The sequence below is a fragment of the Cottoperca gobio genome, chromosome 16, assembly GCF_900634415.1.
Source record: "Cottoperca gobio chromosome 16, fCotGob3.1, whole genome shotgun sequence".
Lineage (NCBI taxonomy): Eukaryota > Metazoa > Chordata > Actinopteri > Perciformes > Bovichtidae > Cottoperca > Cottoperca gobio.
In genome coordinates, this window is record NC_041370.1 from 6,650,218 (window position 1) to 6,665,717 (window position 15,500).

The following is a 15,500-nucleotide window of genomic DNA, read 5'->3' on the forward strand; positions in this document are numbered from 1 at the left end:
TTGGTATTGACGGATACAAAACACGCCGACGTACGATCTACACAAGTTAAACATTCTTCCTTTACAAATACTACCCACATTTTAATATCACCAAGCTGGTTGAATATAGGCAACGTTTCCTTTGAAGGACTAAAGACTGGATACAAGATGCCTCTTGTAAAGTCCATTCTCAGTGTATGTGCGCTGGAGGTTTCAAATATCCACATCTCTCTCTCTCTACTCGAGTACATTTCATACTGGACTATGATTTGGCTTCCAAATCAGTAGTGATTTCCACATCCTGCTGTTGAACTCAGATTAAAAAAATTGAGCACAGAGAAACTTCCTGGCTTCAGTAGATGAATATAAAAAAAACAACCTTCTAATGTCAGACAATGCACATGCATCATTCTGCACAATAAGCAACATGATCAGTCAAATGGAACAATTCAAGCTTCTCTGTCAAAACAGAAAGTACATACACCATGGAGCACATGAGCCGACTCTCATCCTTTTATATTGAAAAGACAAAGTCGTTAATACAAGCAGTATTAATAGGGATCCATGATGCTTGCAAACATATTACGCCTACAACACTCACAAATGGACAATAGGCAGTGCTCTTGTGTTTCGTGGTCTGCAACATGAAACTGTGCATTTGGCTTTCATGTCAAGGCTGTTCTGCTTACACAGTTTCATTTGACTTTTGTTGCATTATTGACAAAAAAGGGAAATAAGCCTGAATAGGGTTTCCACGAGCTGTGTGTATACAGAGATAAGCTGGAAGAGGGGGGGGACCTTGTGACTCACCCATGTGCCTGTAGTACTCTTCAATGCCACTCCAGGTGTTCTTTTCTATCAATGCTTTCACCAGGCTCCACGGCTGCTTCCTGTAGCAGATGTCTGAGGAAACTCTGGGCAGAGGAAAAGCAAACAACTCCTGTTTAAAAACACATAAAGACAATCTGATGTGCTCACAAAGAAAAAGCTTTCATATCTTTAAGTGAAGGACAATTCAGTTCTCAAGTTTCGACCAGCAACAAGCTGGAACTTGTCAAAAAAAGGTGGCCGAAACAAATTCCTGCAATTCTTAAAATGTTCATTTCAAATCAATCCAACTGAATATTCCAAGTGTTTACATAAAGCACTTATTGGCTAAGATATCAAGTGTCTTTGCTTCTTGTATCTAAAACAATATTAGAGCAACTCAGGGCCCCTCTGGAAGGTGCACATGGTTTTAGTTGCACTGATGCTGATGTTCAGGTGGACTTTGAGGCAATCGTGTCATTTAGAAAGAGGACAGAAAGACTGGAGCGGGAGAGAAAACAATCTAAAAGTAAAGCAGTTTGTAACAAAGGACCAAACTTTCTGGACACAACTTGTCAGCAGCCTTTCAGAGTAGTTTCATGTTGGTAAGTAACATTGCTAGTTGGCTCGATTACTGACTAATGACCTGTACACCGACTAGTGATACAGTTACTGAGCAGCAGACAGTCAAAGCCCTGGCTTAAATGAAACATGACTTGCAGCCACATAATCTAGTCTATTGAGGCTCCCGTCAGAAGAGAAGTGCTAAGAAGGATGCCGTTGCTCTTTGATCCTGACATGCATACACCCACCGCACTTGTACAGGAAATATGCTGAAGTGCCATCAAGTGAAATACAATACGTGCGGCTGGAAAAGTCTGCAGAAGAGAAAGGGAGGCTTAGAAATAGAAATAAAAAAAGCAACATCTCCAGAAGGTGTTTAGTGTTCGGACCGACGAGCAAAGGGACATTTGACAAAACCAGGAAGCGAAAGCTCTAACGGGATAAAGTCATGAGAGTTCCTGCAGGCTCAGGGACTGAACCACTAGGCAACAGTCTGTATCATCTATTCTGCTCCAAACTGAACCTTTCAGGAAACTGGCAAGTGGATTATACTGTAGGTCATCAGTGGAAAACCCCACACTTGAGCAGCTGCTCAGGTGTATAAGACGGGGCAGTGTGCTCTTTCAATGCTCTTCGGACTCCATTGAAATTGTAGGAATTATTCAAAGTTAAGTCAAAGTTACCTGAGCCGACTCTTGTGTTTGTTGATGGAGGTGAGGCAGTATCTGTGGACAGTGTAGAAGTAGTCCTGGTAGGGGATGCCTGAGGTGATGACCTCCGAGTCCACCACGAAGCACTCGCCCCGGGCGCTGCTTTTATGCAACGTCTGGAAGCAGGAAGTGGAGGTGCATAGTTAATGGTATGCAAACTTTAGTTTCCTCTGATACATGATATTTAATTGCTGTAAAAAAAAAAAAGGCAGCAGTAATAGTAAATGGACTACTGACCACACATACACGCACTGTCACACACAGCTGCATAGAGGTGCCGTCAGAGCAGTTAGTGAACTTCTCTCTTAACCCCTCGTTTCTATCACTCATTATATGAAGAGCCGAGCGGCCTTCAGTCTCTGTATGTTTCTATTCTGTATTCAGTGTAAATCCTTTAGTGTTTCAGGGAAAAGGTTTTTCACCATTCATACCTGCTTTGGATGTACAAATGGACCTGAACAATATTTATAAGTAACTTCTACTCGACAACATGTAACCATCTTGTAACTGAAGGACTTATGAAGTCAATAGTTTTGTATGTATGGCGGCAATGATTTGCTCTGAGTGTGAGGTCTGGTGCCGGCACTGGAGCCCTACACAACTACATACAAGTAGAGGAAGTTCCACTCCAGGGGTTAAATAATGAAGCTAATAAAAGGTCGGTGTTTGTCAAGGACTGACCTGCGTCTCCACCACGGGGGCAGTCTTGGGGCCGAGAGGGTTGTTGAGGGCGATGGTGTAGCTAAGCACACGGCTGGTATTCCCACTGTTGCTGTCCTGCTGCCATTCACTCACCGAGAGGTCTGTGTGTGTGTGTGTGTGAGAGAAAGAGGGAGAGAGAGAGAGAGCAGGGGGGAGGGAGAGAGAGAGAGAGAGAGGAGGGGAGAGAGAGAGAGAGAGAGAGAGAGAGTTATAAGTAATATGTTTTGTATAAAGAGGTTGAGAATGTATAAATGAAAAGGAGAGAGACCAAGAGAAGGGTTGGAGGGAGGGACAACACACACTCCTTCATAAATAAAAGAAAGAAAGAAATAAAGAAATGCCCCAATTAGAGCTCCACAGTGTTCCTACGTGGGCTGGGCTTCCAACGTGGGTAGCCACTGGCCGACTCACCTCCATGGCTTCACCTCTGTCCTCTTTAAGACTACTACAGAAAAAAAGTCCGAAATATATTCTGCGTTTATGCAAAGATGACCTGACGTATAGATAAATAGATGAAATAGCTGTACAGTGGCAAAGCAGCGCAGGAAAAACTGAGTGGCAGAGAACCAGTAATGGAGGGTGGGTAACACAGCGTAAACAGCTAGTGTGGCGCCCTCATTAGTGGCACAATACAGTGGACAGCAAGTCTTTGAGGGGTGGGTGGCACGAGGGCTGCTCGATTATAGTAAAAGATCATAATCATTATTATTTGTGGTTAATATTGAGATCACAAACTTGTTTCTATATTGAATTTTTTTTTATTAAAAGATGAACAGTAGAGATGTTTGAAGATGTATTTTTCTTATTCTACTGGACGACTAACAGTGAACACTTTTATACGAACAAATAACACTTTACTTTGATTACGAAAAATCTGATATTCCTACTACTGTTTATATGCAGGCTAATGAAAACTCATATCCCACTAATATTCTCACACACACACACACACACACACACACACACACACACACACACACAATCCATTAGTCACCTTCTTGTAAAGGCGTTCCGATATTGGCTCATATCCAAAAAACCTCTTGAGATCTAAATCTTTTTTTCACCTTCCGACTAGAAATGTGGGCTTTTCTTTTGAACATGCATCTTTTCTCCAGCCTCGGGGGTACAATTACCACTGCCATGTGCATTATTCACTTTTACAACTTTGTACTTATACTACTTGTACTCTATTTTATTCTATTCCATGATTGTGTACTCGCCACTTTACTTTATTGTTCTTTTGCTGTAACAAGGTAAATTTCCCCGTTGTGGGACTAATAAAGGATTTCTGATTCTGACTGTTGGCTAGCGCTGGCTGGCCTTTAACATTAAGATAATTAAACTAAAAATAATTGTATATATATAAAGATGTATATTCCATATGCACAGTACACATGAAAGAATAATACGCTGTTTACATGACGCTGCATCACATTTAGAATAATAGTGGAATATTAGTGAGCAAGTAAACACGGTCATTGTGGCAACACCACAAATAGTTACTGGCAGGGCACTAACTGTCACAGTATCAACACCAACAGCCAACATCAGGTTCAGAACAACAACAGACACTGAGCCCCAACTGTCACCGTGTCAACAGGAAAAACTTGCTCTCTCGCGCTTAATGTTATGAAACAAGTTAATCCAAGTTGGTTGCTGAAACGTATTCTGGGCGATGTCATAATTATCAAAAGCTGAACACAGTTTCACAGCATGAGAAAGAGCTCGCAGAGTTCTCTCAAACATGGGCTCAATACCCAATAAACACCTTAATATTTCACCGTTAAAAGTCAATGGGAGTCGTGTAACCGTAGAGAGACTTGTGTACAAGTAGATACTAAAATCTGGCAGAGCAATTAGATATGGATCGTAATACAGGGGCTACAACTCATGTGTGTCTCAATGTGTGTGTGCGTGTGTGTGTGCGTGTGTGTGTGTGTGTGTGTGTGTGTGTGTGTGTGTGTGTGTGTGTGTGTGTGTGTGTGTTTTACCTACCAGTAAAGTGTCGCTGGGAAAAGAGGTGCTGGATGAAGTGTATGTCAGCAGAGAAGATCAGGTCGTGCAACTTGTCCACACTCATGCGGACCGCAGTGTTGATGTGCAGCCGCCCGTTCAGATCAGCGCAGAAGGACTCCACCTCACCTGAAGTCAGGGTCAAGAGTTAAAAATGTTATTTTGGTTAAAAAAATGTTTTCAAGTTTTGTTCTGAGGTATATAAAATGGTATAAATAGTTATATATTGCCAAATGTAATGTTAAACGTTTGCCAGTGTATGTAAACGGAGAGACATTTACGTGCGTTTGTTTTAAGAGATAAATTTGGCGTTTGAATAATCACACTTACTCTAACCATGATAATGACTTTAAGTTATTGCAGAGGAAACACAGATTGCTGCTGAATGCATTTGGCGTATACCTCAACAGGTGAAGTCTTCTGAGTAGTTTTCTAGTTTACACATTAACATCTTCCGTTTAATATTAAACCTCCAGGCAATTATTTCACAATCTTGTCAGCTTGGAGGCAATTTTAGGTAAATCATCTGCCAATACAGCAAAGCATAAACTTCCAAAAGGAATTATTTTATTTGGTTCAGGACAGATTCAACGGAAAAAAACCTTCCCTGAAATGATTTCAGAAGAGGTGGAAGCAACGAATCAGAAAGAAGCACATCGTTCCCAGAGATCAGGAGGAGAGAAATAGAACTATAAATAACCTTTAGCACCTTTAGTTAGTTCACAGTCAGATTAAAGCTAACAACCATGAATGAGCACAGTCTATTAAATAAAGAGGACACCACGAGTATAGAGAATAGAGGTTAAAATAGAATAACAGCATAAAATCCTTTGAGAGTTTATCAAAAAAGGCTTAAAGACACAATTAAAGCTCAGCAGGACACTGATGTTTAAAATGACGTGGTGCCCTGATGGTGCCTTGTGCTTCAAGTTGTGTCCCTGATTATTAATCCTCTCAAATAACAAAAGTACGTCATTAAAATGAAATGAAAATGTTGTTTAAGAAAAAGAGCATTAACATATAGAGTATATATTCTAATCTAATCTTTATATAATGTACACTTTCTCATCATCTCTGGGTTCTTGTGGTGGTGTGTTCACCCAAACAACACTCACTCTCTTCTTGCGTGTCAGATGAGTTGCTGGGGTCGGTGGGCAGTTCCTCATCGATGGTGATGTCCAATGAGGAGAGGTTTCCCAGACTGGTGGTTGTCGGGGGCAGCATATGATTGGCTGACTCGGACAGGCTGTCCCCGCCCTCTTCCAGACTCTGATGCAGTGAGGGGGGAAAGAAAACACACACACCAGAGGACAGTTAGCAAGAGGTTTGTAGGGAAATCAGCCCATTGTCATATGACTTGAGAGGAAAGAGGCCTCAGCTGAGATGACCTCGTGTTGACGCGGTCTGAGCAGACATACCACTGCAGCCGAGTAATTAATCTGAAACAGACACAGTCAACACAGCACTCCATTTATTCACTTTAGCTTAGCTCGGGCTTGATCCGTTACTATCCCAATCAAGACTGCAGGGGAAGCAACCACAGCAACGGGTATTGAGCACAGCGGACTGGACATAGAAACAACCAGGACAACTACACAGTTTTCCACATCCTGCATTTTGTATCTCACTTCATTTAATTCTGTTTCATGTGATTTTATTTGTGTCTTTATGTTGATCTAATGTATTATTTTGGCCTTATCTAAGCATTGTCTCGTGTTTGAAAGGTGCTATACGATGAGCCTGCCTTCCTCCAGAGCGTTTGTTTTGTTCAGTGATTTTAAACCAGTTAAAAAGACAAACTATTAGAGGTACAGATAGGGCCAGATTTGCATAAAGGCTAAATCTTTTACAAGAGTCGTGTGTTTCAAGAGTCAGTGAATAGTTTATTCAGGACAGATTAAAATCAAACATCAGCTTGAGTTTTACTACTAAGCACTTCTAATGCCAGCTTGTACTGGATATGCAAGTGTACAAATCTGATTTGTTAATCACTGGCTTTACACAAGCACAGAATCCACTACATGCATCTGTAAAACAATGAATACACTGCACACAACTTTGTTATAGGTTTTGATTTAGTTAAAAATATATATTACTTTCAGTCAAAACGTAGCAAAGGTGACAGCCGTCTTGAGTCACTACAGTCCCGTAAATTGTGACGTAGTTACACTATTGTGTATGTGAACCTGCCGCAGTTTATGGGACTGTTGTGAGTCCAGGTGTCCTCCGTGTCTATGTATCCGGCTGGCTATAATATATATATATATATATATATTTTACTATTCTTGCTCAACTGCCTTGCACATGAAGTAATAAAAAGATAGGACAGCATAACACTAAACTAAAGACTAGCTTTTGTTGTACGTCAAAGCATGTGTGGGTGTCAAGAAGAACACTCACAAAGGAGGCGGTAGCAGAGGCCGGGGCAGAGGCAGAGGCGTAGGTGGGAGTGGTGGATGGCAGCGAGCTGTGGGAGCTGGGCGGGCTGTGATCGAGGGGGTCAGAGCTGAGTCTGCGTCCAGATGACGAAGGCACCTCTATGGGCAGACAGGAGGCGGAGGAAGGGGGAGAGGAGCCCGCAAGGTTGTTAGCTGAGGGAGGGCTGGCTGGACCGCAGAGCACCAGGGGAGGGGGCGAGCTGCCCGTAGAGGGAACAGACACTGAGCTCAGGTCTAGTAGATCTGTAACCGACACTGACTCGTCTCCTGGCCTGGGGAACAGAGGGAGAGGAAGTGAGACACATCAGTGAGAGAAAGACAGAGAAACAGCCGAGTGTTTGGGAAAGAGCTTAAGGGCAGGGGAAGAAAATCCTTAATGCAATTTTAGTCTAGCTGATATTAAAAAACACTAAAATAAATGTACCTGATAAAGATTGTTTTCTCTACTGCTTTTTCTTTTTTAGCGAACAGAATACAATTACAATTGTCTGTCTCTCTCCCTTTTGTAATACCAGGTATTCAGCTAAATAACTGATGCTTAAACGTCAGTAATAGTAAACAACATTCTCAGCGCTAGCAAAGAAAAAGATAACACAGCACATGCATAGTAGTTTTCTAGAAGTAGACACTCAATCGTATTTTAATAAACAACTAAAAGAAGCAGATTCCTGCCTTGGGGGCACAAACTCTACTCCAAAAATGTTACTTATGTTTAACACACACACACACACACACACACACACACGTTTTTTTACACATGGACACTCACAGTAGGCCGTTCATGTGATTGGCGGTGGGGGAGACGTAGTCGTCGTCTTCACTGGTGAGGCCTAGCTCGGTGCCGTAACACTGATGTACGATGTGCCAGAGCTCTTTGGGAGATAGAGACTGCAAAATAAACACAATAGTCTTATTCAGCAGTTAATCAGCATCAAATTAACATTACGTATTGATTACTGATGATCCAATCAGTCGGTTCAGCCACTTAATCATCAATACAAGGTCACGCATTATACAAGTTGAATCTTTTATAACCAATCGCAGACGTTGTTTTTCTTTGAATGTTACATTTTGCTACAAATAACACATTTAATCCATCATAGCAGCAAATAAGTAAGTCTAACACCTCTGACTCTAAACAAAATATAGCATTTAAAGAGTATTCTTGGCGGCGACTTCAGTGTTTAGTTTGAAAGCATTTTGCAGATGAAAAGTCAATTTGTCTCATCGAGCAACTGCTGCCACGTGCTTTAATACTCTGCTGCTGCGTTTCTGCAAATGTCTATATTCAAGCGCTGCAAATAACGGTGATTTAAATTGTTTTCCCAAGCCTGTGTTTGTGGCCATCTCCTGCCTATTCACGCTCTGCTCTATTCTCAGATGTTAACTACCGGCCGTGTCACAGCAGGCAGCAGCATAAAGCGGTAGGAGGGTGGGAGAGGAGATTATACCTTGTCCAACAGTGCGTTCTGCCACAGACGGAAAATCATCATGAAGCTGCGATCCCTTGCTCCGAAAGATGTGAAGAAGTGCTGACAGAGTGAATATCAGTGTGACAGGAAGAAGCGGGGGGGGGGGAAGAAAGAAGAAAAATGTGATTTGACTGATGTTTTCCCTCTGTTGGGATGTTTGCTTTGTCACAGTGGAGATAAATTGTAGTCAGCTCATTTTAGACTGCTTCACTAGCAAAAAAGGATCATTTAAAAGTAAACTTTTATCAACAGGCAACACTTTACATGCTTTCGTAGCAGCAGTTAACTTAAACTGTTAAGGTTTTCCTTTTGGTAAAACAAATTAAATTAAAGTCTTAAGTTCTTAAGGCACAAACTCGAGCTCAACATTATTTGTGTTCCAGTCTGACCTTCTCATTGTCAGTACTGATCTGGATGGCGTTTGGGATGAGCTTGGCAGTCTTCTCCTTTGTCATAGAGGTCACGTCTTTCAGCAGGATAGTGATCTGTAATGAGGAGAGAGATTTACCATGTGTGTGCTTCAGAGTGCGATACTCTTATCTCACCAGTGGCCTGAGCGTATCTCCATTGATCAGCAAACAAGTGCATTAAAAAGTACTTCCTATCTGATTGCAGGTGTCACATGAACCGGGTTACAACAGGGATTTGTTTGACTGTGCGCGTGCAAATGTGTACACAGTGTGTGTGCATGACTTACAGTGGTTTCCCAGCGGAAGATGTTACTGTAGAAACAAAGCCAATTCTCTGACAGGTAAAGGCGGCCCTGAAGCAGTATGTCCTTCTGCAGAGCGCAAGAGTAGTCTGAGGAAAGGAACGGGGGGGGAGGGGAAACACGGCTTGTATCAAAAAATCAATTCAAGAGGTTGATTTTAACAGGGAGGGGTTTTGCTATTTAATCTTCTCACGGTGTAGTTTGCTCCACTTGAGCTCAGCACACAGAGTTTAATTTGACTTTGCCCCCTCAGTGTCTCACTCACCCACTATAAGTCGCTCCGTGTCAGGAAGTTTCTTAAAGAGTTTACGGAAATCCTCGTTCCGCTGTTTATATGTAGGACTGAGAACCTGAGGGCGAGGACAGGAAAAAGAAAGGGGAACATGGTGATCTGATTCACAACTTGCCTGCCCAACAGTCGCTAGCCTTGAGCCCTGAGATGTTTGGTTAAATATCTAAACCACAAACTAGCTCCACTCGTCTGAAACTTAAAACAGACAAACATCAGCTAAATAAAGTACCCTGGAGTGAAAATGCCTAATGACAGGCTGTTAATATATACTTACATTGTACCAGCTCTGCATTTTCTGTAAAGAAAAGAACAGTATATTAGTAGTGAACTCGTATTTCTCTGTGACTGAAAAGATTACAGTAAAACAGGTATGGAAAAATCTATCAGCTGGTAGAGTAACACACTTTGCTGTATGAATGCATGTGATCCTGCAGGTCCAGTCACTAGGCTAAGCCTGTTTGGTGTAACCTTGAGGTTTTGCAGTTTTCAGCACTTCTCCATTTAAAAAAAGAAGTGTCACAGACCAGCTGTAATGCACACAGGCATGCCATTAGTATAACAAGCTGTTCTTTTCACAACAATGAGCCTGAAATAAAAAGAGATGTGAAAGCTTAAACGAATCCCTCAGGCAAACAAAACCACAGACGTGTGGTCTGGACATTTACAGAGCGCAAACATGCTAACACTTTTAACTGTGCAAACAAAACCAGTCGGTATTGTAACAGCTCACAATATGGATAAATACAAAACAAACATTGTGCGGATGACAATTTACTAGCATGGAAGTGGAATGCCTTTTACCCCCCCACACACACACACAACAATATTAAAGATGTTAATTTATTATCAATTTATTGTAAAAGTCTAACTGAAAATGCAGCTGAACGCTCAGATTGATTAGAAATGTTGCAACATTTTGTTACCATGTTACTAAAATGTTGATTTAGATCAAACTCTTAGATCAAAGTCATCATGGAAATAGTTTGAGTCTTTGATGTGGACACAACAAGAAGAAGAAAGCACAACTTTAACTCTTGTGTTTACCAGAGATTTGTTCATAAGTTTCTTGGAAATAAGTCATTCAGCATTTTTAACAAAGACATTCAAAAATGACTAAATCGACTATACAAGCCGACTAAAGACTAAAACAACCAATCAGTCGATGAATCGACTAAGAGGGGGCAGCCCTACACATCAGTGGATATTCTGCGTTACCTTGGCATTGCGGCTGAAGTGGCGAGAAGCAAGTGGGTAGGCAGATGTGAGGGAGGAAGCAGAAGATATGGAGGGCAGGGGACTATCTGAGCCACCTCCTCCACCGCCTCCTCCTCCTCCTCCACCACCTCCTCCTCCTCCTCCACAGCTCTTCTCTCCTCCTCCCCCCTCGCTCTCACTGGCCCTGCTACCCCCAAGGACCCTGCGCCGCAGGGAGGGAGAGCTGCCGGGGGTGCTGCGTGGAGAGTTACTGGCCGTACTGGAGACAAAAAAAGACCAAGAGAGATTTAACTCAAGAGACAACAGAGGAAACTCTTTCATGTTTCACGCCTTTAATGTCATGCTATGAAGAAAAGCTGCAAGCATTTCCTATTTGGTAATAGCATGCCATCTCAAACGTCCTACTAAAGGCCAAAGAAAAACCCATGTACAGTTAGTGCCATCAGCTGAACTGAGTTTGACTGGAACAGCAGCCAGACAGTGAGGGTATTTAAAGATGTTAAGTACGGGGTCTAAAAGGGCAACTTTGACGGCTTTCAACTGGCTTTGTATCAATACAATGTGAGTACTATGTGCAAATCAACAATGTTTAACTTCTCCATGTTGCCAGCATCCAGAGCTCCCTGCTCATTCGCTCTCTGGGGCTGTACTGCCGTATCAGTTGTATGCAATCTGTTCAAACAGCCCGCAAAAGTCCCCCGGATGACACGTGCGTTTCCGACTTTTGCTGGATGAGTGGGAAGATCTGGGTGCTGGCAACATGGAGGGAAGTTAAACATTGTTCATTTGCATATACTACCAACATTGTAATGGTACAGAACAGGTTGAATATTGGCAACGTTTCCCTTTAAGACCGTCCAACCAAGAAGGCTTATTACAAAACACACAGTTTCCTTTAGAGTAAAACACAAGTCTATCGAGAACTTCAGAGGGTTGAAGATGTTATTAAAGATCTGCTAGTTACAAGACTAGCACCATTAGAAAGCTGCAAAGAGTTTAGATTTTTAAGTAACAGTGTGGTCAGGGCTCAAACGATAAGTCACGTGACTGAAATGGGATTAGAAAAAACTATGACAATGGATCACTCGGACTAAACTATTACAAGACTATTCCATTTATTATATTTTACATTTTACAGAATGTAAGGGTTCAGGCTTCACAGTCATGAGTCATCCTACTGCTGCCAAAACATTTGCATCTAATGTTCAGACGAGCGACACATAAAAATGGCTATATTTAAGCCACAGCACAGTTTCCATGGTTTCACATCATTCCTCAGTTCCACATTCACCATGAGACAACCGTCTTTAAAACACTCATCCATTTATCAATGTCGATTCCCTTACCCTGAGCAGACGCATTGAAATCAGCTTTAGCTGCCGAAGTGCTTTAACCAGTCAACTCCACATTTAACAGCCTCTACAACTCGCTGAGTTCTCTGCTCGCTCACTAAACCGTATGCTGCAGTGGGTTATTCTGGGCAAACGGTTGCTAATTGCATTAATGAATCTAAACCAAGAACTCATCACTTCATTTACTCCCTTTGAGCCAAACTGCTCTCCACACATCGAACAACCTCTTTCCTCGTAAACCATTGCTTTAACACAAACTGTCGTGTTTTTGCCGTCTCCATGATTATGATGGTGATTTTTGTGCCATCTCCAATACTTATTTATGCCGAGAGTGGTGAATGGCCCAGATCATTTAGTTCCTAATTGCTTCCATCTAGCGCTCATTTCTTTCTCCCTCTCTCTCTCACACACACACACACACACACACACACACACACACACACACACACACTTTACCCCAACTGGAGTCTAAACTAGTATTGTTAGGATGGAGTTCAGCAAAAACACTTTTAAAATATACTTTTTCCTGGAGCAATGTACAGAAAGACTTGAAATTGTCAGAGCTACTGTTGGTGAATTTATGAATGCTCTTACTTTATTACTTTAGACCTTTTCAAAATCTATTTTTCCCCTTTTGCATCTTTATGTATGAGACATTACATGTGAAAACCAAAGCAACTGAAATATTTTGTTGACCTTGCATAACACAGCCACATATTTTCACTAAGGAAACTCATGCTATGCATTTCAACTGGATATTGTCTATACTTTTTTGTAGTGTGCGACAGTCTTGTTCTGTCGATGTTGTCTGTACACAGTGTGTGTACCTTATTGCAGTATAAACATGTAAATATGCTGCATTTAGTTCAAAGTTTAAGAGCTCTACAATGTGCAGTTGTCACATTAGAAATAAACAGGTATGCATTGATAATAATATAATATTCTAACTTACACATTTACACAATTAGCGGTTTTCTGCCAGCATTCCTTCCCAACAGTGTTGCTTCTTGCAGTATTATAGTCTTTATATATTTCATAGCTCTCCATTATAAGCCATGTGTAGACGGCACTCGATCTGTCCACTTTGTGTGATATCACATGGTTAAATGGAGAGAAAATTAAATAAAAATGGCATGAGTACTGCTCTGACCCTGTGAACTCGGTTGCAGCTGACAGTGACAGGAGCTGGAGTGGAAAAGGAATGAGTCAAAAAATGTTCACCTCCCAGGCATCACCACTGATGGCAGGGAGAGGAGCAGTGAAGCTTAGGCTCCATCCCTGAACCTCAGGGAAGTAAACCCCCTAAATGTTACATTATTTATTGCTGCAATGCTAATCAGAGCGGCATAATGACAAGTAGCATTAAGCTATCTTGAGGTAACACATGAGGGCATGTAAAGAGGCTTGCTGTGCGTAAGTCTGCGTGGCAGAGTGAGACCAGGACACAGTGATGTGAATCGGTGTCAGCATGTGTTTACACACCGAGGCTAAATCCGTCAGCAGCAGAAATGTAAAAGGCTAACCAGCACTGCCAACACAACCCTCTAGTAAGCCATCTCTGTTGTTGTTAACCTTAATATTGTCCTCTCTCTCCTGTCCCACGCGCGCGTGCACAGATCAGCTAGCACACCGGTTCGGCTAACCAAAACAACCCGGTCTATTAAAAGAACAATGTAACGGGACAAACACCGGGACAGAGCCAGAAGACGAATGAATTATACAACTCGTTTCAATTAAGAAGCACTAGCAAGGGTGGAGGCTGTGGTCAGTGAAACGGGTGGAGGGAGGAGGTGTGTGTGGGGGCATGAACACCGACAGCATGAACATAAACACAGCTAGCGATCAGTTTATAAAGCCAATATCAGACTACGGCTGCACACCTGTGCTTTTACATAAACCGTGCCGTGTCCCACCCATGTTATCAGTGGTATCTGCAAAGCTGTGACTCATTTGACAACAACACAACGTAGCACGATGGACGGGATAAGACGACAACATGCAGATCAATGGATAGCATGATATGCTATCCATCACACTAAGAGCTGTTTATGTCACTTACTCGAACATGTCATGAGGCATTTGCGATCCAACCAATGGCCACAAAAAAAACCACACACACACACACTTTGTCGCTCACTATTGTGTCGATATGGTGTGTGTGTGTGTGTGTGTGTTTGCAGCTAAAGCAAGCCAGACGTTACAGGGATGTATGTCCGCTCTTCTGCTTTGTTTTCGTCGCTTATCCTCGGGGTAGAAATGCACCCATCTTCCACCGTCCCGCGGTCGGATGTTAATTTCTCATTGCGCCCCTGCACCTCGCAGCCAGGTACCGGACGGACTGCAGCTCCCTATGCCGTTAGGAGGACCCAGTAACGGGCTGCAGTCGCTGAGTCCATCCGTAATCCCCTTTGCAACAAGGGAGAGGGTGGGAGGGAGGAGAGAGGAGGAGGAGGAGGAGGAGGGGTGGAAGGGAGGGGAGGAGGCGCCGCCATGTGTTGAGTGAGGCCTTGCTTTTTTACAGTGATGTGGTGCTGAAATGGGGGACACTGATAAGGTTGATAAGCAGAGTCAAGACTGAGGATTTTATCTGAATTCAGAGGGACCAGAACCTCACAGAGAGGAGGTCAAAATAATATTTACTAACATTGCTATCTTTGCAATGAATGCCTTTGTCAGGCTCTATATTCTGCTTCTTCTATTCATTAACCAAACAGATCAACAAAACAAGTTTCAGCAGTTGATTTCACCCATTCCTTTGTAGCATTTCCAACGCAGGTACTGTGTGTTTTAAGAGACTTAGATTGATCCTCATGAGTAAACAATTAGTGTACTATTTTGATAATTAATAGTTCATGCCATCTTTTACCAAAAGTTCCAAACATTAAATGGTTCTGACTGCTCGCATGTGAATACATGTCTTTTTCTCAGTCCCCTGCGATAGTGAATTAGATGTCTGTGGATTTTGGACGGTTGTTCGGACAAAAGAAGCAATTTGAAGACTGGGAAACTGTCATGGGACCTTTTGACTAATTTCTGACATTTTATAGACCAAACAATTAATCAAGTAAAAACTAATTATTATTAGTTGAAGTTGCTATTTCAATTTACATGTTCCAAACAAACTGAATATGTCTGAAATATGAAAGTGATGTCATTAGGTTGTTAATCATTTGGGATGAATACTTTCACACTATCAGTTGGAAGCCCTTGAGTAAAAAAATACAGCCTTAAAACATGGCTAGCA

General features: G+C 42.1%; 1 protein-coding gene across 4 annotated transcripts in view; it reads right to left on the reverse strand.

Moving 5' to 3' along the window:
* Positions 1 to 15,500, reverse strand: part of gramd1a (GRAM domain containing 1A) — a 28,998-nt gene that overhangs the window by 5,779 nt on the left and 7,719 nt on the right. For 3 of the 4 annotated variants that reach the window (XM_029450829.1, XM_029450828.1, XM_029450827.1), the window contains 13 exons: positions 10,905 to 11,163; positions 9,964 to 9,984; positions 9,663 to 9,747; positions 9,383 to 9,486; positions 9,075 to 9,170; positions 8,665 to 8,745; positions 7,983 to 8,101; positions 7,176 to 7,485; positions 5,891 to 6,044; positions 4,758 to 4,904; positions 2,742 to 2,863; positions 2,034 to 2,176; positions 790 to 893 (listed from right to left, as the gene is read on the reverse strand). In XM_029450829.1, the coding sequence (XP_029306689.1) occupies positions 790 to 893; positions 2,034 to 2,176; positions 2,742 to 2,863; positions 4,758 to 4,904; positions 5,891 to 6,044; positions 7,176 to 7,485; positions 7,983 to 8,101; positions 8,665 to 8,745; positions 9,075 to 9,170; positions 9,383 to 9,486; positions 9,663 to 9,747; positions 9,964 to 9,984; positions 10,905 to 11,163 (1,745 nt within the window). Of the gene's footprint in view, positions 1 to 789; positions 894 to 2,033; positions 2,177 to 2,741; positions 2,864 to 4,757; positions 4,905 to 5,890; positions 6,045 to 7,175; positions 7,486 to 7,982; positions 8,102 to 8,664; positions 8,746 to 9,074; positions 9,171 to 9,382; positions 9,487 to 9,662; positions 9,748 to 9,963; positions 9,985 to 10,904; positions 11,164 to 14,315; positions 14,677 to 15,500 lie in introns of those variants that run through there. The other variant, XM_029450830.1, reaches the window with a different exon arrangement.